General features: G+C 51.7%; 1 protein-coding gene across 1 annotated transcript in view; it reads right to left on the minus strand.

Annotated features, from left to right (window-relative positions):
* LOC140430951 (CD151 antigen-like) overlaps positions 1-26,267 on the minus strand; it is a 104,578-nt gene that overhangs the window by 11,682 nt on the left and 66,629 nt on the right. The window contains exons 4-6 of the mRNA XM_072518790.1: positions 12,851-12,925; positions 10,359-10,463; positions 2,241-2,399 (exon numbers count right to left, since the gene is read on the minus strand). Coding sequence (XP_072374891.1) covers positions 2,241-2,399; positions 10,359-10,463; positions 12,851-12,925 — 339 coding nt within the window. The remainder of the gene's footprint in view (positions 1-2,240; positions 2,400-10,358; positions 10,464-12,850; positions 12,926-26,267) is intronic.

The raw sequence follows: 26,267 nt of genomic DNA on the forward strand, positions 1-26,267 counted from the left end.
CGCCACCTCCGCACTCCAGTCTTGGTATACGCGGATCACCGCGTTCTCCCACTTACTGCTCCGAGTTTTCTTTGCTCCAGGGTCCCAGGTTCGATTCCCGGCTGGGTCACTGTCTGTGCGGAGTCTGCACGTTCTCCCCGTGTGTGCGTGGGTTAGGTGGATTGGCCATGCTAAATTGCCCTTGGTGTCCAAAATTGCCCTTAGTGTTGGTTGAATGGGGTTACTGGGTTATGGGGATAGGGTGGTGTGGGCTTGGGTAGGGTGCTCTTTCCAAGAGCCGGTGCAGACTCGATGGGCCGAATGGCCTCCTTCTGCACTGTAAATTCTATGAAATCTAAGGACCATCTCTTTGTCCTTAAAACGGAGGAATCTCACCACTTTGGCTCTAGGAATTTCTCCTGCTCTCGGTCCTCGCGCCATCACTCGGTATGCTCCCTCCACCTCCAGCGGACCCGCCGGGGCCTCCGCTCCCATTAACAAGTGCAGCATCGTGCTCACATATGCCCCGACGTCCGCTCCCTCCGCACCTTCAGGAAGACCAAGAATCCTTAGGTTGTTCCTCCTCGCGTTGTTTTCCAGCGCCTCCAGCCTTTCCACACATCGTTTATGGTGTGCCTCGTGCATCTCCGTCTTCACCACCAGGCCCTGTATGTCGTCCTCATTTTCGGCAGCCTTTGCCTTCACAACCCGAAGCTCTCGCTCCTAGGTCTTTTGCTCCTTCTTTAGCCCTTCGATCCCTGTAATATCGGGGCCAACAGCTCCTTCTTCATTTCCTTTTTGAGTTCTTCCACGCAACGTTTCAAAAACTCGTGTTGTTCAGGGCCCCATATTAAACTGCCACCTTCCGACGCCATCTTGGTTTTTGCTTGCCTTCCTTGCCGCTGCTCTAAAGGATCCACCACAATCCGGCCACCTTCCTCTCCTTTTTTCATCCATATCCAGGGGGGATTCCCTTCTGGTTCACCGCACAGTACTTTTAGCCGTTAAAATTGCCGTTGGGGCTCTTATTAAGAGCCCAAAAGTCCGTTCCACCGGGAGCTGCCGAAACGTGCGACTCAGCTGGTCATCGCCGCACCCGGAAGTCGGTTTGATGAATCTCTGATGAACAAAGACTCACAGGACACAGCAGCATTTCTCAATTAAACTGAAATTCCACTCAGTCCCTTGAGCCTATCCCAGTATTTAATTACATCATGGCGGATTTATCCCTGAAATGCTGACATTTACTTTTAGCACTTTATATGCTTTTTCAGGCACAAGCCCTAGCAGGGCAGTTGGCAACTATGGACTTCCATTGGATTGGTACTGAGCACAGTTCTGCCGTAGTTTGCCATTGCCTTCTGCAATATGGCTGACCAGGAAACTCTTCTGCTCTTAGCGCTGTCATCGGGTATAATGGAAGGACTAGCGTTTGGCAAGGTTACAGACACACCTTTCATGGCCATCAAGTCGTGAAGTTGGAGCTTCTGGACCAGAGATAGGGACACTACCACTGCATCTCAAGATCTCCCATTGATCTTGATACTCTTATCAAACTAAAATCTATTATTCACAGCCTTGAGAGGCTTCTAACCTTTTGGGGGAAGGGGGGCGATTTCCAGATTACCACTTCCTTTGCGAAGACCATTTCCAGGTTTCACTAGGGTCTAAGTGGCAGCACCATGGAATTGTTTGTCTCAGTGAAGTGTGCCCTGTTACTGAAAAACTTGGGAACTACTAATCTAGAAGGACAAGAGTGTCAGATAATTGGGCACCCCATCACCTGGAGATTCCCCTCCAGGTCACTCACCACCCTGACTTGGAAATATATCGCTGTTCATTCACTATAGCTGGGGCAAAATCCTGGAACTCCCTCACTGACAGCACAGTGGGTGTACCTACACCTCGAGGACTGCAGCGGCTCGAGAAGGCAACTCACCACTACCTTCTGAAGGGCAACTAGGGATAGGCAATAAACCAGTGACATGTACATCCTGTAAATGAATAAAATGAAAATAAATGATGAACTTTGAAGGGGATTTACACATGGAAACAGGGGACATAGCTGAGAAAGTAACTGAACACTTCCCATCTCTCTTTATCAAGGAAGCAGATTCTTCCCAGGTAATAGTGACACAGAAGGTGTATCAGATACTCAAAGGGTTTAAAATTGATAAGAAGGTATTGGATAGACTTAAACATTGATGGTCAGACCCCCCCCCCCCCCCCTCCAGATGGTCCGAATCCCTCCTCACACTCACCTCCACCTTGTAGATGTTGGATGGATGGTCCCTCTTGCCACACCCATTGGTGACAGTTTTGCAGCAGCTGTCGGGCACAATTCTTTCTCCAGAGAGTTTCTCCTTCACCCACCGGCTCTCCTGCCAGTCCTTTGAGTTGTTGCTCCCGCAGCAGCGGAACTGAGGATGTAAAGAGAGAGAGAGGAGTTTAGTGAGAACTCATGGAGTTCTTTGTCATTAAGATTGAGACAATCTCATTCGCTGCCTCTGCTGTGACCCTGGGCCCTAGCCCTCAATTTGTATCTTTCTCAATTTTCTCTCTGATCCCCCTGTCAGAGCCGATCCTGTCCAGGATACACACTGTTCTGCACCATGCACCCTATTCACACTAAAGTACCAATCGTCCAACTGTCACTCCTGGTTGCTCGCCATGTCAGTAGATATTTTGATACCTCTGGTGTTTCCCAAGGGTCTATCCTAGTCTCTCTCCTATTTCCCATCTATTTTCTGGCCCTTAGATTGGATTGGTTTATTGTCACGTGTACCGAGGTACAGTGAAACGTATTGTTCTGCATGCAGCTCAGACAGATCATTCCGTACATGAAAAGAAAATACGTAATAGGGCAAGCATAAAATACACAACATTGAATACATTGACACAGGCATCGGGTGAAGACTCTCGAGGGAGTGCAGCGAAGGTTTACCAGACTGATTCCAGGGATGGCGGGACTGTAATATGAGGAGAGATTGACTAGGTTGGGATTGTTCTCGCTGGAGTTCAGAAGAATGAGGGGGGATCTCATAGAGACTTATAAAATTCTAACAGGACTAGACAGGGTAGATGCAGGGAAGATGTTGCGAATGATAGATGTGTCCAGAACCAGGGGTCACAGCCTGTGGATTCAGGGTAAACCATTTCGGCCAGAGACAAGGAGACATTTCTTCACACAAAGAGTGGTGAGCATGTGGAATTCATTACCACAGGAAGTAGTTGATGCTAAAACTTTGAATGTATTCAAGAGGCGGCTGGATATAGCACTTGGGCAGAATGGGATCAAAGGCTATGGGGAGAAAGCAGGATTAGACTATTGAGTTGGATGATCAGCAATGATCGTGATGAATGGCGGAGCAGGCTCGAAGGGCCAAAAGGCCTCCTCCTGCTCCTATCTTCCATGTATCTATGTAAGACCTTGGCGACATATCCGAAGGCACAGCGTTTGTTGTTACGCTGTTTAAGCATACACTTCCTGTTTACTTCCTGTTGATTGCCTTTGTTCCGTTTCTTTTAAGTTATTTTATTATTTTATCTCGGGGAGCCATAACCAGGATGTGCTTTTAAGCAGAAGACTCAGTTGAAACACCCAGCTTAGAATCATAGCATCCCTACAGTGCAGACAGAGGCTATTCAGCCCATCGGGTCTGCACCAACCTTCATGAAGAGCACCCTAACCAGGCTCCCACCCTCTATCCCTGCAACCCGTAACCACACTTAACCCGCTTATCCCGAGACACTAAGGGGCAATTTAGCATGACCATTTCATCTAATCTGCACGTCCTTGGACTATGGGAGGAAACCACAGCACCCGAAGAAAACCTATGCAGACACGGGAAGAAAGTGCAAACTCCGCAGAGACAGTCACCCAAGGCCATAATTGAACCCGAGTCCCTGACGCTGTGAGACAGCAGTGCTAACCACTGTGGCACCGTGCTGCCCCGTGCTTGTCAGAACACTGTGTGGCAATTCTCTCTCTCCTCTCACTCTCATTCTCCTGCTTGCTGAAGTGCTCTATTGTTCTGAAAGCAGCGAGTGTCCGGCACATCCTTTGCTGTGACGCTGAAATGACGCTGAGTCTGTAGAGGAAGTTAGACAAGCTTGCCAGAGAAAACCATCTCTGTATAAAATATTAAAACGAAGGCTGAACTTTAGAGAGTCACTAACCAGAAGCCATTCCAATGTATAAAAGATCTTTATACTTTTATTTTTATTAATATTTTCTTTCCCTTTCTGCCACCCTTTCCACTGTGTGTGTGTGTCTGAGTGTCTATATTTGTGTGTGTCTGTGTCTACCTGTGTGTCTGTGTGTATAAATATTACAAATTAAGTAAGTAAAGTCGCCTTAGTCTCAGATGATAGGCTGCTCTCCCTTTTCAAAGGGAGAGCTGACTAGTGGTGATTTTTTTTGTGGAAAATATATTTATTCAAATTTTTCAACAAATTTTCAACAAACACCCCCCCCCCCAACAAGAAAAAAGAAGCAACAAACACAACAAGCAGAAATTATACATTGGATTTCCCTCATATACAATAACCCCCCATATAACAGTAAAAAATACAAATAGGGAAACCCCCCACTTTAACCCAAACGCCACCCCCTGCCCCTGGGCTGCTGCTGCTGACCTCCTCCTAACGCTCCGCGGGATAGTCTAGGAACGGTTGCCATCGCCTGAAAAACCCTTGCACAGACCCTCGCAAGGCAAACTTTATCCTCTCCAGCTTGATGAACCCTGCCATGTCATTGATCCAAGCTCCCACTAGGGGGCTTCGCATCTTTCCAGTAACAAAATCCTCCGCCGGGCTACCAGGGACGCAAAGGCCAGAATACCGGCCTCTTTCGCCCCCTGCACTCCCAGCTCGTCCGATACCCCAAATAATGCTAATCCCCAGCTCGGAATGACCCGGGCGTTCACCACCTTGGACATAGTCCTCGCAAAACCCCTCCAAAACCCATCCAGTGCCGGGCACGACCAGAACATATGGACATGATTTGCTGGGCTCCCCGAGCACCTCCCACATCTGTCCTCCGCCCCAAAGAACCCACTCAACCTCGCCCATGTCATATGCGCTCTGCGGGTAACTTTAAACTGTATTAGGCTGAGCCTGGCGCAAGAGGAGGAAGAATTAACCCTACTCAGGGCATCAGCCCACAGACCCTCATCAATCTCCTCCCCGAGCTCCTCCTCCCACTTGCCCTTTAACTCCTCCACCGAGGCCTCCTCCTATTCCTGCAGCTCCTGGTAAATCGCCAAAACCTTGCCTTATCCAACCCATACATCCGAAGTCACCCTGTCCTGAATCCTACGTGCCGGAAGCAGCGGGAATTCCCTCACCTGCCGCCTCACAAACGCCCTCACTTGCATGTACCTGAAAGCGTTTCCCGGGGGTAGCCCAAACTTCTCCTCCCAGCGCCCCTAGGCTCGCAAATGTCCCATCAATGAACAGGTCCCCCATTCTTCTAATCCCTGCCCGATGCCAGCTCCGAAACCCCCCATCCATCCTTCCCGGGACGAACCGATGATTCTCCCGAATCGGGGACCAAACCGAGGCTCCCACCTCGCCCCTGTGTCGCCTCCACTGCCCTCAGATCTTCAGTGTCGCCGCCACCACCGGACTCGTGGTGTACCTTGGCGGCGAGAGCGGCAGCGGTGCCGTCACCAGTGCCCTCAGGCTCGTGCCCACACAGGACGTCATCTCTAGCCTCTTCCACGCTGCCCCCTCTCCCTCCATTGCCCATTTTCGGATCATCGCCACATTGGCTGCCCAATAATAACCACATAGATTCGGCAGCGTCAGCCCCCCCCCTGTCCCTGCTACGCTCCAGAAACACCCTCTTCACCCTCGGGGTCTTATTCACCCACACAAATCCCATGATGCTCCTGCTTACCCGTTTGAAAAAGACCTTGGGGATCAAAATGGGAAGGCACTGGAACACAAAGAGAAACCTCGGAAGGACCGTCATTTTGATCGACTGCACCCTACCTGCTAGTGAGAGTGGCAGCATATCCCATCTTTTAAAATCCCCATCCATTTGCTCCACCAACCGCGTCAAATTGAGCTTGTACAGGGCCCCCCAACTCCTAGCTACTTGGATCCCCAGGTACCGAAAGTTCCTTTCCGCCCTCTTCAGCGGTAGCTCGTCTATCCCCCTTCCCTGGTCCCCTGAATGCACCACAAAGAGCTCACTCTTCCCTACGTTTAGTTTATACCCCGAAAAGTCCCCAAACTCCCTAAGGATCCGCATGACCTCCGCCATCCCCTCCACTGGATCCGCAACATACAACAACAGGTCATCGGCATACAACGACACCCGGTGTTCCTCTCCCCCCCCCGAACCAATCCCCTCCATTTCCTAGACTCCCTCAGTGCCATGGCCAGCGGCTCAATTGCCAGCGCAAACAAGGGGGATAAGGGACACCCCTGCCTCTAACCCCCGGTATAGCCGAAAGTACTCCGACCTCCGCCGGTTCGTAGCCATACTCGCCACAGGGGCTCTGTATAGAAGCCTGACCCAACTGATGAACCCCTCCCCGAACCCAAACCTCCGCAACATATCCCAAAGATACTCCCACTCTACCCAATCAAAGGCCTTCTTCGCGTCCATAGCTGCCACTACCTCTGCTTCCCCCTCCACCGAGGGCATCATAATCACATTGTGGAGCCTCCACACATTAGTATTTAGCTGCCTACCCTTCACAAATCCCGCCTGGTCCTCATGAATCACCCCCGGGACACAGTCCTCAATTCTCGTAGCCAGCACCTTCGCCAGTAACTTAGCGTCAACATTGAGGAGCGAGATCGGTCTATATGACCCACATTGCAATGGATCCTTGTCCCGCTTCAAGATCAAAGAAATCAGCGCCCTGGACATTGTCGGGGGCAAGGTCCCCTCCTCCCTCGCCTTATTAAAAGTCCTCACTAGCAGCAGGTCCACGTATTTCCTGTAAAATTCAACCGGGAACCCATCCGGCCCTGGGGCCTTCCCCGCCTGCATGCTCCCCAATCCTTTAACCAGCTCCTCCAGCCCAATCAGTGCCCCCAAACCAACCACCTGCTCCTCCTCCACCCTCGGGAACCTCAGCTGATCTAGGAATCGTCGCATCCCCTCCCCACCCGCTGGGGCCTCAGACCTGTACAGATCCCCATAGAAGTCCCCAAATACCTTGTTTATTCTCACCGCACTCCGCACCGTATTCCCCCTTCTATCCTTAACTCCACCAATCTCCCTCGCTGCCTCCCTCTTACGAAGCTGATATGCCAGCATCCGACTCACCTTCTCCCCATACTCATACGCCGCCCCTTGCGCTTTCCTCCACTGTGCCTCTGCTTTCCCCGTGGTCATCAGGTTGAATTCCGTCTGGAGGTTCCGTTGTTCCCTAAGTAGCCCCTCCTCGGGGGCCTCTGCATAGCTCCTGTCCACCCTTAAAATCTCCCCCACCAACCTCTCCTACTCCCTCCTCTCTCTCTTCTCCCTGTGGGCCCTAATGGAGATTAGCTCTCCCCTGACCACCGCCTTCAACGCCTCCCAGACTACCCCCACCTGCACCTCCCCGTTGTCATTGGCCTCCAAGTATCTTTCAATACACCCCCGCACCTGCCCGCACACCCCCTCATCCGCCAACAGTCCCACATCGAGGCGCCACAGCGGGCGCTGGTCCCTCTCCTCCCCCAACTCCAGCTCCACCCAATGCAGGGCGTGGTCCGAGATGGTTATGATCGAATATTCCGTTCCCTCCACTTTCGGGATTAGCGCCCTACTCAAAATGAAAAAAATCTATCCGGGAGTAGGCTCGATGGACGTGGGAAAAAAAGGAAAATTCCCTGGCCAGCGGCCTGGCAAACCTCCATGGATCCACTCCCCCCATCTGGTCCATAAACCCCCTGAGCACCTTGGCCGCAGCCGGCCTCTTACCCGTCCTAGACCTAGAACATAGAACATTACAGCGCAGTACAGGCCCTTCAGCCCTCGATGTTGCGCGGACCTGTGAAACCACTCTAAAGCCCATCTACACTATTCCTTTATCGTCCATATGTCTATCCAGTGACCATTTGAATGCCCTTAGTGTTTGCGAGTCCACTACTGTTGCAGTCAGGGCATTCCACGCCCTTACTATCTGAGTAAAGAACCTACTTCTGACATCTGTCCTATATCTATCTCCCCTCAATTTTAAACTATGTCCCCTCGTGCTAGACATCCGAGGAAAAAGGCTCTCACTGTCCACCCTATCCAATCCTCTGATCATCTTGTATGCCTCAATTAAGTCACCTCTTAACCTTCTCTAACATAAGATCTTCCCTCCATAACAGGCAACATTCTGGTAAATCTCCTCTGCACCTCTGCTTTCACATCCTTCCTATAATGCAGCGACCAGAATTGCACGCAATACTCCAAATGAGGCCGCACCAGAGTTTTGTACAGCTGCAACATGACCTCATGGCTCCGAAACTCAATCCCTCTACCAATAAAAGCTAACACACCGTACGCCTTCTTAACAACCCTCTCAACCTGGGTGGCAACTTTCAGGGATCTATGTACATGGACACCGAGATCTCTCTGCTCATCCACACTGCCAAGAATCTTACCATTAGCCCAGTACTCTGTCTTCCTATTATTCCTTCCAAAATGAATCACCTCACACTTTTCTGCATTAAACTCCATTTGCCACCTCTCAGCCCAGCGCTGCAGCTTATCTATGTCCCTCTGTAACTTGTAACATCCTTCCGCACTGTCCACAACTCCACCAACTTTAGTGTCATCTGCAAATTTACTCACCCAAACTTCTACGCCCTCCTCCAGGTCATTTATAAAAATGACAAACAGCAGTGGCCCTAAAACAGATCCCTGTGGTACACCACTAGTAACTGGACTCCAGTCTGAACATTTCCCATCAACCACCACCCTTTGTCTTCTTCCAGCTAGCCAATTTCTGATCCAAACTGCTAAATCACCCTGAATCCCATGCCTCCGTCGGTCCAGTGCTGGGTCCAGCACCGTATTGAAGTCATCTCCCCCCCCCCCCCCCATTATCAAGCTTCCTACCTCCAGATCTGGAATCCGACCCAGCATGCGTTTCATAAATCCGGCTTCATCCCAATTCGGGGCATATACGTTCACCAGTGCCGCCCGCACCCCCTGCAACCTACCACTCATCATCACATATCGACCTCATCCGCTACAATATTCAGTGCCTCGAACGACACCCACTTCCCCACCAGTATTGCAACCCCTCTGTTCTTCGCATCCAGCCCTGAATGAAAGACCTGCCCTACCTATCCCTTTCTCAGCCTAACCTGATCTGCCACCTTCAGATGCGTCTCCTGGAGCATAACCACGTCTGCCTTCAGTCCCTTTAAGTGCGCGAACACCCGGGCCCTCTTGACCGGCCCGTTCAGGCCCCCCACATTCCAAATTATCAGCCGGATCAGGGGGCTACTCGCCCCCCCCCCCCCCTCTCTGCCGACTAGCCATCTCCTTTTCTAGGCCAGCCACGTGCCCGCACCTCCCGCGCCCTCCAGTCCCCCAGGCGGCGGACTCCCGCCCCGACTACCTCTCCTACTTCCAGCTCCCCTTTGGCCAATGCAGCAGCAACCCAGTTCCCCTCCCCCCCCCCCCCTCCCCCTCGCTAGATCCTCATCTAGCCATTTTGTTCCCCCCATGACACTCCCGTAAGTCAGCTGACTCCTGCTGACCCCGGCCTCTCCCGCCATTGCACCGACCCCCCAGTGTGAGAATCCCCCCACCCCTTGGCAGTCAGTGTGCGCTCCTCTCCAGCACCGCCCTTCCCCCCCCGGCCTCGCCCCCATCCTTCCCTAATGCGGGAAAAAGCCCGCGCTTTCCATCTGAGCCAGCCCCGCCCCCCCTGGCGCAGCTCCTTTTTTGCGGCCTTACCCCAACTTCCCATTCCCGGGCCTCCACCCCCCCTCTTCCTCCGCGAGGCCCTGCCCCTCCAACACCGTCGCCCACACTCTCCCACAGCCCCCCCCCCCATCAAATCCATATCATGTCCCTAGAACCAACGCAAGTAAAGTCCGACAAGTCTCTAGTGGTTACTCTCCCTGCGTGTCACTCTGGCCTGGCCCGGCCCCGGTCGGCGGGCCCGGCTCTGGTCCATTCCTATGCCAGCCCAGCCCCGGTCCGTCACTCTGGCCAGGGCCAGCCCCGGTCGGTCACTCTAGCCGGGCCTGGTTCCAGGGGGTCATTCTGGCCGGGCCAAGCTCCAGGTGGTCACTCTGGCCAGGCCAAATTCCGGGAAGTCACTCTGGCCGGGCCCAGCTCCAGGCGGTCACTCTAGCCAGGACCAGTCTTGTTCCGTCACTCTGGCCAGGCCCAACCCTGGCCGGTCAACGTGCTGATGGTTACTCACTTCTTGCTGAAGTTTGTCAACAGCCTTAGTGATTCTCTTGTCTCCATCCACACGGTATTTCTCGATCATTGTCACTCTCAGATTAGTCTTCAGATCATCACTGAGCTGGAAAAGCAAGCAGAGCTTGTGAGGGAACACCAGGGACAGGAACAGTTACTGGGGACAGGGCACTGGGAGCAGGACGAGATGGCAGGGGCAGGGTGAGGAGGCTGGGCCGAGGTAGAACAAGAGGGCTAGGGCAAGCGAGCAAGGTATCAGCGTGGGACACCGACCTGCTGTACCTGGGTCTGACACTGGGTGCCAGTGTGGGACACTGCTGCTCTATCTGTGCCTGACACTGGGTGTCAGTGTGGGACACTGAGCTGCTCTGCCTGGGTCTGACACTGGGTGTCAGTGTGGGACACTGAGCTGCTGTACCTGGGTCTAACACTGGGTGTCAGTGTGGGACACTGAGCTGCTGTACCTGGGTCTGACACCGGGTATCAGTGTGGGACACTGAACTGCTCTATCTGGGGAAAGTGTGCTGGCAGTGATTGGCTGGGGACAGTGCGCTGGCAGTGATTGGCTGGGGACAGTGCACTGGCAGTGATTGGTTGGGGACAGTGCACTGGCAGTGATTGGCTGGGGACAGTGCGCTGGCAGTGATTGGCTGGGCACTGACGCTGTTCGTTTACTGTACTCAAGTTTTTTGGGGAACCTTTTTGTTGAAGCTACTGATAATCAAATTTCTACCATTGATCATTGCCAGAGCTCACCCACTGGGTGCCCGGTGTCTGTAGCTCACTAACAAGGGTATATCATGGGGGGGAGCGGGGTTTGAGAAGAAACAATTTCTGGTTTCTGAGCAGAAGGAGGTCATTGAGCTATAACGTTAACTCTGTTTCACTCTCTGTAGATTCTGCCTGAGCTTAGTATTCCCAGATAGAAAGTTCAGTGGGAATTTAAGGACAGCAATAATAGGGTTTAGTGAAGGGAACCCTCAATTATAAATATATGAACTGTAAGAGGGGAATCGAAAGATAGATGTGGCCAATTAATAATCAAAAAGCAAAGATATAACAAATTACTGTGGATGCTGGAAACTGAAACAAAAACAGAAAATGCTGGACAATCACAGCAGGTATGACAGCATCTGTGGAGAAAGATTGGAGCTTATGTTTTGAGTTTGGAAGATTGAAAAAGAGTCAAAAAAGAGCTTTGACAAATAGTCATCCAAACTCAAAACGTTAGCTCCCTTCTCTCTCCACAGATGCTGTCAAACAAAGATATTCCCAGTGAGGAAGAAGGATTCTAGGAAGGGGATAAATCAACCATGGTTATCCAAGGAAGTTTAGAATAGCATTAAACTGAAAGAAAACACATACAATGTGGTAAGCCAGATAATTGGGAAAGTTTTAAAAATCAACAAAAGATGACCAAAAAAATAAAAAGTGGGAATAGATATACTATGAGATTAAACTAGCAAGTAATAAAGATGGACAGCAAGAGCAAGATACATATAAAGAGAGAGGCCAAAGTGAACAGAGGCTCCTTAGAGAATAAAACGGGGTAAATAACAAGGAGGAACCATTGGAGTTAACTAGCGGAGTTAACTAAATACTCTCTCCCCAGGGTCCAAACATTATGGGCACCTCCTCCCTTCCAGGACCCCCACCTGTCACCCCTTCAACCTTCCAGAGGCCCTCTACTTACCTGCCCTTCACTCTCACACCCTTCAAACTCCTCCCCCCCCCCATCCTCATTTCATGGGCATGGCTCCCCTCACCCCCTGACCCTTGGCAGTGCCACCCTAGCACCTGGGCACATTTGCACTGTCACCCTGACAGTGCACCTACCGGCTTGGCAGTGCCACCCGGGCACCTTGGTAGTGCCATGGTGGCAGTGCCAAGGTGCCAGCCGGGCAGTGCCAAGGTGCCTGTGTTCCAAGGGGAGGGTCAAGAAGCCACCTTGCACTTACCCTGACCACCTAGGGGTCTCCGATGTCCCGGGAGCTCCCCCCCCCCCCTTCCCCCTCCGTGCTATTCTGCCAGGTCCCGGCGCCTGGCTGCAGCGTCCCTGGGGAGGCCGGAGAATCGACGAAGGCCGGTGGATCCCGGGCTGGTAGGTCATAAGTAGGTTTACAACCTACTTCCGCGTGCGTCTATTAGTCACGTCCCTTTTGGGCAGAGTCCCGACTCCCAACGTCTCGCGGGACTTCGGTGAATCCCACGAGGCGCGGAGACTGTTGGGCGGTCCGCTGGAAGCCTCTCCCGGGATTCTCCGGCCACGTTGTGCTCTCGCTTGAGAATCGCCAGAGAATCGCGCCCTAAGTGTCACTGAATAACGGTGGGAACTCGCCGGGGGAAACTCCCTGAAAATCCCGCCACAAATGAACTTCAAAATAATTCCATTGAATTCCGCCCAAAGAGTCTACAGAGGGCAGTGGACAGGTTAGGTAGGTGGGCAGAAACTTGACAGATGGAATAAAATAGATTTTGAAATGGGCAGCTTACCTGCTGATAGTAGATATACGCCAAAATTCCAGCCAGGATTTCCAGCACAAAGATAAAGAGCAGCAAAGCAAAATACTGCAACACAAAAACGAACATCCGATTACCGCCAACTCAAAATCCCACAGCTCAGATCAAAGCCCAAACACAGACCGAGAAACAGCGAACTCTGAAATATCCCAGCAAGACAGAGCACCCCCTCCAAAATCTCAGAGAGAACCCCCAAAACATCATACCGCGAGAGAGAGAGAGAAAAAGAGAGAGAAAAAGAGAGAGAGAGAAAGAGACAGAAAGCGAAGGAGAGAGACAGAGTGAGAGAACCCCCAAAACATCACACCAAGAAAGAGAGAGACAGAGAGGGAAAGAAAGAGACAGAGGGAGTGAGAGAGAGAACCCCCCAAAACATCACACCGAGTGAGTGAGAGAAAGGGAGAGAAAAAGAGAGAGGACCCCCAAAACATCACACCGAGTGAGAGAGAGAAAAAGAGACAGAGAAAAAGAAAGAGAGAACCCCCCCTCCCAAACATCACACTGAGAGAGAAAGAGAGAGAGTCAGAAAGAGAGAAAGAACCCCCAAAACATCAGAGAGAGACAGAAAGAAAGCGAGAACCTCCCCCCAAAACATCACACCGAGAAAGAGAGAGAGAAACCCCCAAAACATCACACCGAGAGAGAGAAAGAAAGAGAGAGAACCCCCCAAAACATCACACCGAGAGAGAGAAAGGGAGAGATAGAGAAAGTATCCCCCAAAACATCACACCGAGAGTCCTGCAAAGCCAATTCAGGGAGTTAGGTCGGGAGCTAAAAAGCAAGACCCCTAGAATAGTAATTTCAAGATTACTTCCCCATGCCACGTGCTAGTGAGGTTAGTAACAGGGAGATAGTACAGTTAAACACGTGGCTAAAGAGCTGGTGTAGGAGGGAGGGATTTAGATATATAGATTACTGGGATGTCTTCTGGGGAAGGTGGGACCTGTACAAGAAGGACGGGTTGCACCTGAACTGAAGGGGCACCAAAACCTGGGCGGAAGATTTACAAGTGCTGTTCGGGTGGGTTTAAACTAGTGTGGCAGGGGGGTGGGAACCGGAACAGCAGGCCAGTAAGTGTAGAGACTGTGGAAAAAAGTGAGACTGAGATAAACAAAGCGCACAGTAAGAACAGGCCGAGGGAAGCCGCAGGACTCATTGGGACTGTAGGTCTGGAGTTTGTTTGCTTCAATGCAGATGAACTAAGAGCCTGGATTACTGCATGTAAAACAGATGAACTGAGAGCCTGGATTACTTCTTGGAACTATGATAAGTTTATTTGGAATCACTAGCTTTCGGAGCGCAGCTTCTTTGTCAGGTGAGTGAAGAAGTGGGTTCCACAAGCACATATATAGACACAGTCAATGATGCAAGATGATACTTTGAATGCTAGACTTTGCCCTTGATTGCCGAAGTGTTCCCAGACTGGAAGGGAAAATTCCTGCCTGGTGATTGTCGCAGGATGTCCGTTCATCCGTTGCCGCAGCATCTGCATGGTCTCGCCAATGTATCACGCCTCGGAACATCCTTTCCTGCAGCGTATGAGGTAGACAACATTGGCCGAATCGCACGAGTATGTACCACGTACCTGATGGATGGTGTTCTCACGTGTAATGGTGGTATCCATGTCGAATGGACATCGCACAACAATCACCAGGCAGGAATGTTCCCTTCCAGTTGGGGAACACTTCAGCAGTCAAGGGCATTCAGCCTCTGATCTTCGGGTATGAGGTCCCCAAGACGGCCTTCAGGACGCACGACAACACAGAATCACCGAGCAGAAACTGATAGCCAAGTTCCGCACGTATGAGTACGGCCTCAACCGGGACCTTGAATTCATGTTTCACTACATTCACACCCACCATCTGGCCTGGGCTTGCAAAATCCTACCAACTGTCCTGGCTTGAGACAATTCACACCTCTTTAACCTGTGATTATCCCTCTCTCCAGTTGCTCCATCTGCACCTATAAAGACTTAATTACCTGCAAAGATTCGTATTCAATGGGCAGCACGGTGGCACAGTGGTTAGCACTGCTGCCTACGGGGCTGAGGACTCGGGTTCGAATCCCGGCCCTGGGTCACTGTCCATGTGGAGTTTGCACGTTCTCCGTGTTTGCGTGGGTTTCACCTCCACAACCCAAAAATGTGCAGGATAGGTGGATTGGCCACGATAAATTGCCCCTTAATTGGAAAAAATAATTGGGCACTCTAAAATTTTTTTTAAAAGCTCAGGAATAAGAAGGGTGAAATCACAAAGTTGGGAGTGTATCATAGACTTCCCAACAGCCCGCAGGAGACAGAGGAGCAGATGTCTAATCAGATACTGAAAAGGTGTGAAAAAAGCAGGGTAGTTGTGATGGGCGACTTTAACTTGCCCCATATTGACTGGGAATCCCTTACAGCCAGGATGGAGAGAAATTTGTTAGATGTGTCCAGGAGGGCTTCTTTTTAAAAAAATGTTTTTATTCTCCTTTTTCACATTTTCTTCAAATTTCACACCCACCAACAAACAGTAAATGGTAACGAATACAATGTCAATCCCCTTCTTAACAACGATCCCATCCTCCCACCAACCCCAAACAACTGCCCGCATGACAATATAAACATCAAATAAACAAAAAGGAATCAGGAATCACCCATAGTCACTATTAACATATATAGTCAACACCCCCCACCCCTCGCTAATATTCAAGGCCATCCAATCCCCGAAAGTGTACAATGAATGACACCCATGAATTGTAAACCCCCACCCCCCCTTCCAGACTCCTCCCCTCCACTTCCTCGCGAAAACACCTCACCCAGTATCGGTCCCTTCCCCCAACATTTCACCCTGACTAGGCTCATCGAAACCTGTTCTACCAGGCTCTCATGGCCACAGCCCCTCCCCCACCTCACTCCCGTTCACAGGCCAGCTTAAACCAGCCAGTGTGGAGGCTCCTGCCCGGGTTTCAATCCCCTCCTCCCTGCCCGGTCCCAGGAAAACAAAGAAATCCCCTTTAACACACAACCCCAGCATAGACAGTCCAGGAGAGCTTTTTGATACAATAAATTGACAATCCAACAGGGAGGGGGCCTTTCTAGACTTGGTATTGGGGAATGAGCCAGGCCAGATGACTGATGTTTCAGTGGGAGAGCATTTTGGGCTTAGAGGCCATAATTGCATAAGGTTTCAAGTAGTCATGGATAAGGACAAGAGTGACCCGTGAGTGAGGGTGTTTAATTGGGCGAGGGCCAATTACATACAAATTAGACAGGAACTGGGAATGTGGATTGGGAGCGGCTATTTGAGAGCAAATCCACATCTGACATGTGGGAAGCTTTTAAAGGCCAATTGATTGAAATGCAGGACAGGCATGTACCCGCAAAAATGAAGAATAGAAAAAGCAGGATTCGGGAACCATTGATGACAAGAGAAATTGTAAGCTTAGTCAAAAGGAAAAAGGAAGCATACAATAGGTCTAGGCATCTAAAAACTGATGAAGCTCTTGAGGAGTACAGTGAAAGTAGGAAGGAACGTAAACGTGGAATTAGGAGGGCTAAAAGGGGCCATGAAATATCTTTAGCAAACATGGTCAAGGAGATCCAAGGTTTTTTATGCATATATTAGGAGCAAGAGGGTAGCAAGAGAAAGGGTAGGCCCACTCAAGGACAATGGAGAGAAATTATGCATGGAACCACAGGAGGTGTGTCCAAAAATGTGCAGGTTAGGTGGATTGGCTATGCTAAATTGACCTTAGTGTCCAAAAAAGGTTAGGTGGGTTACAGGGATACAGTGATGGTTTGGGGATATGGTGGAGGTATGGGCTTAGGTAGGGTGCTCTTTCCAAGGACTGGTGCAGACTTGATGGGCCGAATGGCCTCCTTCTGCACTGTAAATTCTATGAAGTGGGTGAAATCCTCAATGAGTACTTTGTATCGATATTTGCCAGGGAGAATGACATGACGGATGTTGAGGTCAGGGATAAATGTGTGAACGCTCTTGAGAACGTTAATATATCAAAGGAGGAAGTGTTGAGTCTCCTAAATTGCATTAAGGTAGACAAGTCCCTGGGGCCGGGTGGGATCTATCCCAGGTTACTGCAGGAGGCAAGAGGAGAAATATCTGGGGCATTAACAGATATCTTCACATCCTCTTTGACCACAGGCGAGGTTCCAGAGGACTGGAGAATAGCCAATGTTGTTCCCTTGTTTAAGAAAGGAAGCAGGGATAATCCAGCAAATTATAGGCCGGTGAGCCTGACATAAGTGGTAGGGAGGTTACTGAGGGACAGGATATGTGCACATTTGGAGGAATATGGACTAGTTAGTGACAGGCAGCATGGTTTTGTACGGGGAAGGTCATGTCTCACGAACCTGATTGAGTTTTTTGAAGAGGTGACAAAGAAAATTGATAAGGGAAGGGCTTTGGATGTAGTTTATATGGTTTTAGTAAGGCGTTGACAAGATCCTACATGGAAGACTGGTACAAAAACTAAAATCACTTGGGATTCGGGGTGGGCTGGCTAGATGGATACAGAACTGGTTATAGAAGAGAGAGTAGCGGTGGAAGGGTGTTTTCAGAATGGAGATCTGGAGCTAGTGGTGTTCTGCAGGGATCAGTACTGGGACCTCTGGGGGGCAATTCTCCGATATGGAGGCCAAGTGTTCGCGCCGTCGTGAACGCCGTTGCATTTCACGACAGCGCGAACAGGGCCCGGGCACGCCCTATTCTGGCCCCCACAGGGGGCCAGCATGGCGCTGGAGAGGTTCACGCCGCTCCAGCGCCCTTATGCGGCGCCAACCCGCGCATGCGCAGTCGGGGCAGCCCAATCCTGCGCATGCACAGTTGGGCCGCGCATGGCGTCTTACGCACGGCGGCCGCTCACTAACATGGCAGCGGTGTTCTGGGGCCACGCGCGGAAGGAGGTAGGCCCGGGGGGGGGAGAGGCTGGCCCGCTGATCGGTGGGTCCCGATCGCGGGCCAGACCCCATCGGAGGCCACCCCAGTGAAGGAGCCCCCCTCTCTCCCCCACAGGCCGCCCCCCCAACGTTCCCGCCGGCAGCGACCAGGGGTGGACGGCGCCATTGGGAACCTGTCGTGTCGTAGCGGCCGCTCAGCCCATCCGGGCCGGAGAATCGCCGCTCGCCAGTTCACCGAGCGGCCCGGTGCGAATTGCGCGCCGCTGGTTTCTGGGGGGTGGGAGAAACACGTGCGGGGTCGGGGCGGCGTGCCGCGATTCGCGTGGCGCCCGGCGATTCTCCCACCCGGCGTGGGTGGGGGGGAGAATAGCGCCCCTGTTGTTTGTAGTATATGTAAATTATATGGAGGAAAATGTGGGTGGTCTGATTAGTAAGTTTGCCGATGACACGAAGATTGGTGGAGTTGCTGATCGTGCCGAGGATTGTCAGAGGCTGCAACAGCATATAGATAGATTGGAGACTTGGGCACAGAAATGGCAGGTAGAGTTTAATTTGGACAGGTGCGAGGTGATGCATTTTGGAGGATCAAATCTCGGTATGAATTATACTGTAAATGGAAGAACCCTTAGGAACATTAACATAAAGAGGGATCTAGGCGTGCAGGTCCACAGTTCCCTAAAAGTGGCAACACAGGTGGCCAAGGTGATTAAGAAGGCATATGGCATGCTTGCCTTCATCGGCCGGGGCATTGAGGACAGGAGTTGGGAAATCATGTTGCAACTATATAAAACCTTGGTTAGGCCGTATTTGGAGTATTGCATGCAGTTCTGGTCATCACATTATCAAAAGGAGGTGGAAGCTTTGGAGAGAGTGCAAAGCAGGTTCACCATGATGTTGCTTGGTCCTGTGGATGTTGCCTGGCCCTGAGGGTGTTGGCTATGAGGAGAGGTTGCATAAACTAGGATTGTTTTCACTGGAAAGACAGAGGCTGGGGGGAGACCTGATTGAGGTCTACAAAATTATGAGAGGCATAGACAGGGTGGAAAGTCAGAGGCTTTTTCCAAGGGTGAAAGTATCAATTACAAAGGGGCACAGGTTCAAGGTGAGAGGGGAAAAGTTTAAGGGAGATGTGCGGGGTAAGTTTTTACACAGAGAGTGGTGGGTGCCTGGAACGTACTGCCAGAGGATGTGGTGGAAGCAGGCACATTAGCAACATTTCAGAGGCATTTGGATGGGTACATGAATAGGGAGGAACCAGAGGGATACGGACCGAGTAAGGGCAGCAGGTTTTTTTTTTAGTTAGTGCATCATGATCAGTACAGGCTTGGAGGGTCGAAGGACCTGTTCCTGAGCTGTACTTTTCTTTGTTCTTTCAGAGAGAGAGCAACAGAGAGAGAATACCAAACCATCATACCGAGAGAGAGTGACAGAGGGAAAGAGAGAGGCAGAAAGAGAGAACCCCCCAAAACATCACACCAAGTGAGAGACGGAGAGAGTCAGAGCGTGAGAGAGAGCGACAAAGGGACAGAGAGAGAAAAAACCCCAAAACATCACACCGAGTGAGAGAGAAAGAGAGAGAGAGAAAAAGAAAGCGTGAATCCCCCAAAATCACACTGAGTAAGAAAGGGAGAGAGTAAAACCCCCAAAACATCAGACAGAGAGAGAGAACCACCCAAAACATCACACAGAGGTAGAGAGAAAGAGAACCCCCAAAAACATCACACCGAGAGAGAGGGAGAGAAAGAGACAGATAGAGAGAGATGTGGTGACATGCCTACGGGCTATATCATAGATGGATGGTGTGGGACCTCCAACCAGCAGGTAGCGGTACAGACACACCATGCAGTCTCTAAACCAAGGTCATGTCACCTGTGACTCCGATATAAGGGGAGACACATCCAGCCATCTTCAGAAGAAGATTGAGAGGGAAATCAGACATACATGTGAATGATCAGTGTTTGGTGCAAGTTCCAGAGGAGTAGTTAGCAGAGTCCATGATAACGTGCTCTGTGTCAGGTTGCTATCTTACCACACGAGACTCAATAAAAGATCCTCGTTTGTTCTCCCCGCGTTTTCGTGGGTTTCGCCCCCACAACCCAAAAGATGCGCAGGGTAGGTAAATTGGCCAGGCTAAATTGCCCCTTAATTGGAAAGAATGAATTGGGTACTCAAAAAAATGTTTTTAGATTCTGGTTTGGATAAGTCAAAGTGTTTGGTGGTTTCCTTTGTAAAGTACAAAGGACCAAACACAAGAGAGAACCTCCCAAAACATCACACTGAGAGAGAGAAAGAGACAGAGTGAGAGACAACAAGGGACAGAGAGAGAGAGAGAGAGAGAACCCCCCAAAACATCACACCGAGAGAGAGAGAGAGAAAGAGACAGAGAGTGAGAGACAAAGAGGGACAGAGAGAGAGAGAACCCCCCAAAACATCACACCGCAAGAGAGAGAGAAAGAGACAGAGAGAGTGAGAGACAATCCCCCAAAACATTGCAGGAAGACAATGAAATAACAATTATTGATGGTTTCGGAGGTTTTTGCTGGGATCACCATTCCCTCAACATGTGATCAGCCGGTATTTTGAGATGTTAATGATTTCCTGACCGTGAGGAAAGTTTCCCTATGTCATGCTCCATGAATCAAGTTTACCAGTGGTGGAATCAGCAAGTCATAGAAATGATAAACAAGGGTTTGTGATTTTAGGTACTGCCCACTTTGTAATGTTCCCTTTGAAGCTGCAACAGGCAATCTGCACAATAAACTGCAGTAAAACAGGCCAGCCATAACCATAGCAACCGTAACTGGCTGCCTTTTCTTCAGTTCAGAGATCACGCGTAACAAACAGAACCTGTTATCAGTTTGAGTTTAATTTAAAATCAGCCAGCGTGCTGCCAATCCCCACCCACCAGCAGATTCTGATATCAGCTCATGTCAGCAGCTATTGACCCTTTAAACACCGCTAAACCAGACATGGAGCTAACACCACAAGAGAGTCATTGGCACACGGTCATACCAAGTACTCTGCATTATTAGCATCTGAGTCACTGATGAGGAATCTGGCATTCTATATCAGCTCTGTCTCTGAACATAATCTCAGCCTCCTGTACACAGACCCTGAAAACATACACAGCCCCCAACCTTTTGAAGCTGCAACAGGCAATCAGGACAATAAGCTGCAGTAAAACAGGCCAGCCACACCAATAGCAATCGTAACTGGCTGCCTTTTCTTCAGTTCAGAGATCACGCGTAACAAACTGTAGCACCGTCAATATGACGCGAGGCAGGTTGAGGTAATGTCAATTGAAGGCTTTATTAAGCAGAACTTTATCCCCAGCAGAAGAATGCAGCTACTGAGGGAAATGGAGGGAAAAACTGGATTCTTATACCGGCATTTCTGGGTGGAGTCCAGTAGGTGGCAGATCCTATCAGGACCTGGCATCCCTCCACCAATAGCCTGTCGACACGTGGTGTACCGTATTACCCCTAATACATACCACCACATTCACCCCTTGTTGAAAAAAACCCGGCGGGATGGTGGTTCGTATGGTGGTAGGGGTTTACAGAGTCGGTACTGTGCCGTAACTTTGAACAAAACACAAAATTATCGCTTCAACTGGGCCAACGGGCCAAACAGGGTCGGCATGATGCCATAACTATAACAAGACACAATAACTGAAAACGTTGAGAGGTAAAGTGATTCGATGAGCCGGATGGGCACCATGGTCGTCCTTTCCGATCGTCTCGGGCGTGGTGGTGATGGCGCTGGCTCGAGTCCCGTCGACTCTGGGAGCGGAGCGCTGTCCCCTGTGTCCTTACTCCTGGGCAGGTCTGGGAGGAGAACCGGCGGGAGTGAGGAGGTGGTGATTGGCGTTGGGGGTGGTGTGGGTAGCTCCGGCGGGCGCCAGATCTCGCAGGGAGACCGTGTCCTGTCAGCCATTGGGGTACTCCACATAGGCGTATTGCGGGTTGGCGTGAAGGAGATGCACCCGTTCCACCAACGGATCTGACTTGTGCGCCCGCACATGTTTCCGGAGCAGAATGGGTCCCGGAGCTGCTAGCCAGGTCGGAAGTGGCGTTCCAGAGGAGGACTTCCTAGGAAAGAGGAAGAGGCGCTCGTGAGGCGTTTGATTTGTGGTGGTGCACAGCAGGGACTGGATAGAGTGAAGGGCATCCGGGAGGACTTCCTGCCAGCGGGAAATTGGGAGGCTCCTAGACCGGAGGGCCAGCAGGACGGCCTTCCAGACCGTTCCATTCTCCCTTTCTACCTGCCCGTTCCTCCGGGGGTTGTAACTGGTCGTCCTGCTCGAGGCTATGCCCCTGCTGAGCAGGAATTGACGCAGTTCGTCACTCATAAAGGAGGACCCCCTGTCGCTATGGATATAGTCGGGGAAACCGAACAGTGTAAAAATGGTACCGAGGGCTTTAATGACCGTGGACGCTGTCATGTCTGGGCAGGGGATGGCGAAAGGGAAACGGGAGTATTCGTCAACGACGTTCAGGAAGTACGCGTTACGATCGGTGGAGGGGAGGGGGCCTTTGAAATCCAAACTGAGGCGTTCAAAGGGTCGAGAGGCCTTAACCAGGTGCGCTCTATCTGGCCTGAAAAAGTGCGGTTTCCACTCAGCGCAGATCTGGCAGTTTCTGGTGACTGTTCGGATGTCCTCGACGGAGTAAGGGAGGTTGCGGGTCTTAAGGAAGTGGTAGAAACTAGTGACCCCCGGGTGGCAGAGGTCCTCGTGGAGGGCTTGTAGACGGTCCACTTGTACATTGGCACATGTGCCGCGAGATAGGGCATCGGATGGCTCGTTCAGCTTTCCGGGACGATACAAGATCTCATAATTGAAGGTGGAGAGTTCGATCCTCCACCGCAAGATCTTGTCGTTCTTGATCTTGCCCCGCTGTGCATTATCGAACATGAAGGCAACCGACCGTTGGTCAGTGAGGAGAGTAAATCTCCTACCGGCCAGGTAATGCCTCCAGTGTCGCACAGCTTCCACTATTGCTTGTGCCTCCTTTTCCACTGAGGAGTGGCGGATTTCTGAAGCGTGGAGGGTTCGGGAGAAGAAGGCCACGGGTCTGCCTGCTTGGTTGAGGGTGGCCGCCAGAGCTACATCCGATGCGTCGCTCTCGACCTGGAAGGGGAGGGACCCGTCGATGGCGTGCATCGTGGCCTTTGCGATATCCGCTTTGATGCGGCTAAAGGCCTGGCATGCCTCTGTCGTCGGGAAAAGTAGTGGACTGGATTAGTGCACGGGCCTTGTCTGCGTACTGGGGGACCCACTGGGCGTAATAAGAAAAGAAGCCCAGGCAACGTTTCAGGGCTTTGGCACAGTGGGGGAGAGGGAACTCCATGAGGGGGCGCATGCGTTCAGGGTCGGGGCCTATCACTCCATTACGCACTACGTAGCCCAGGATGGCTAGACGATCGGTGCAGAACACGCATTTTTCTTTGTTGTAAGTGAGGTTCAGGGCGTGAGCGGTCTGGAGGAATTTTTGGAGATTGGCGTCGTGGTCCTGCTGGTCGTGGCCGCAGATGGTGACGTTGTCGAGATACGGGAACGTGGCCCGTAAACCGTGCTGGTCAACCATTCGGTCCATCTCTCGTTGGAAGACCGAGACTCCGTTCGTGACGCCAAATGGAACCCTTAAAAAGTGGTATAACCGCCCGTCTGCTTCGAAGGCAGTATAGTTGCGGTCACCGGGACGGATGGGGAGCTGGTGGTAGGCGGACTTGAGGTCCACGGTGGAAAAGACCTTGTACTGTGCAATCCGATTGACCATGTCGGATATGCGGGGGAGAGGGTACGCATCTAGCTGAGTGTACCTGTTGATGGTCTGACTATAGTCGATGACCATCCTCTGTTTCTCCCTGGTCTTAACAACTACCACCTGGCCTCTCCAGGGACTGTTGCTAGCCTGGATGATGCCTTCCTTCAGCAGCCTCTGGACTTCGGACCGGATAAATGCTCGGTCCTGGGCGCTGTACCGTCTACTTCTTGTGGCGACGGGTTTGCAATCCGGGGTGAGGTTCGCAAACAAGGAAGGCAGTTCAACCTTGAGGGTCGCGAGGCCGCAGACAGTCAGTGGGGGTATAGGGCCGCCAAATTTAAATGTTAAACTCTGGAGGTTGCATTGGAAGTCCAACCCTAGGAGTGTGAGCGCACAGAGATGGGGGAGGACATACAGCCGGTAATTTTGGAACTCCCTCCCTTGCACCGTTAGGTTAGCGATGCAGAACCCAGTGATCTGAACGGAGTGGGATCCCGCTGGCAGGATCATTTTCTGGGTGCTTGGCCGAATTACGAGGGAACAGCGCCTTACCCTGTCCGGATTAATGAAGCTCTCCGTGCTCCCAGAGTCGATAAGACACGGCGTCTCATAGCCATTCACTAGGACTGTAGTGGTTGCAGTCTGGAGCGTCCGGGGTGGCGACTGGTCGAGGGTCGTCGAAGCCAGACGTGGTTGTTGAAGTTGAGCATCGTAATCAGGCAGTATGTTGCCGTCTGTGTCGGGGTCCTTCAGCCAAGATGGCGGCGTCCACGGATGGAGCGCGTCCGGAGGTGGACAAAATGGCGGCACCCATCTCTCCCTTGTGGCGTCCGGGGTCCAAAATGGCAGCGTCCGTTGGTCACACGTGGATCGCTGGGGGGACTGGGTCTGTGGTCCTGTTTCTTCCCCGGAGATAGCGGCGACCCCGCAGGACTTGCACACCGTCGCGTAGTGGCCCTTCTTCCCGCAGCTTTTGCAGGTAGCCGCGCGGGCCGGGCATCGCTGCCGAGGGTGTTTCGGCTGGCCGCAAAAATAGCAGCGGGGCCCCCCCCGGTTGGTCTGGTGTTTTGGCTGCGCAGGTTTCCGTGGGTGGGGGGGGGGTGTCGGAGAGTCGACCGCAGCGGGGGTCCACGGAGCCCAAGGGGCTGTAGTACGGTCGGGGGCGTAGGCGCGGGCGTTACGCGAGGCCACATCGAGGGATGCCGCCAGGGCCCGAGCTTCTGTAAGTCCCAGAGATTCTTTCTCCAGAAGCCTCTGGCGGATCTGGGAAGAGGCCAAACCTGCCACATACACATCGCGGACCAGGAACTCTGTGTGTTCACTCGCTGTTACCGCTGGGCAGTTGCAGTTTCGACCCAGGATCTGCAGGGCGTTATAAAACCCGTCCAGCGATTCCCCCGGAAATTGCCGTCGTGTGGCGAGCTGGTAGCGAGCAAAAACCTGGTTGGCGGGCCGGATGTAGATATCCTTCAGCGCGGCGATGGCACCGGTGAAACCGTCCTCGTCCTCGATAAGGGAGTAGACGTCAGGACTCACCCTGGAATAGAGGACCTGCATCTTTTGTTCGTCTGTCGGTGTGCCGGGGGCCGTTCGGAGGTAGCCCTCAAAGCATGCCATCCAGTGCTTGAAGATAGAGGCCGAGTTAGCTGCTTGGGGTGCGGTGCGCAGGCACTCCGGGGTGATTCGGAGCTCCATGTTCCCACATCGTTTTCTTCAATTTAAATTCTGCTTAATAAATTGCAGCACCGTCAATATGACGCGAGGCAGGTTGAGGTAATGTCAATTGAAGGCTTTATTAAGCAGAACTTTATCCCCAGCAGCGTGATTACAGAATGCAGCTATTGAGGAAATGGAGGGAAAAACTGGGTTCTTATACCGGCATTTCTGGGTGGAGTCCAGTAGGTGGCAGATTCTATCAGGACCTGGCATCCCTCCACCAATAGCCTCTCGACACGTGGTGTACCGTATTACCCCTAATACATACCACCACACAAACAGAACCTGTTATCAGCTTGAGTTTAATTAAAAATCAGCCAGCGTGCTGCCAATCCCCACCCAACAGCAGATATCAGCTCATGTCAGCAGCTATTGACCCTTTAAACACCGCTAAACCAGACGTGCAGCTAACACCACGAGAGAGTCATTGGCACACGGTCATACCAAGTACTCTGCATTCTTAGCATCTGAGTCACTGATCAGGAATCTGGCATTCTATATCAGCTCTGTCTCTGAACATAATCCCAGCCTCCTGTACACAGGCCCTGAAAACAAACCCAACCCCCAACCTCCTGCTACACAGGTCCTGAAAACAAACCCAGCTCCAACCTCTTGTACACTGACCCTGAACACAAACCCAGCCCCCCATCTCCTGTACACTGACCCTGAACACAAACCCAGCCCCACAATTTCCTGTACACAGACCCTGTACACAAGCGCAGTCCGCAACTTCCTGGACACAAGCCCTGAACACAAATCCAGCCCCCAACCTCCTGTGCACAGGCCCTGAAAACAAACCAAGCCGCAACCTCCTGTACACAGGCCCTGAAAACAAACGGCACCCCCAACCTCCTGTACACAGGCCATAAAGACAAACCCAGCCCCCAACATCCTGTACACAGGCTCTGAGCACAAACCAAGCCCCCAACCTCCTGTAAACAGGCTATGAAAACAAACCCAGCCCCCAACCTCCTGTGCACAGGCCCTGAAAACAAACCCAGCCCCCAAC

Source organism: Scyliorhinus torazame, chromosome 10 (genome assembly GCF_047496885.1).
Source record: "Scyliorhinus torazame isolate Kashiwa2021f chromosome 10, sScyTor2.1, whole genome shotgun sequence".
In the NCBI taxonomy this organism is placed as follows: domain Eukaryota; kingdom Metazoa; phylum Chordata; class Chondrichthyes; order Carcharhiniformes; family Scyliorhinidae; genus Scyliorhinus; species Scyliorhinus torazame.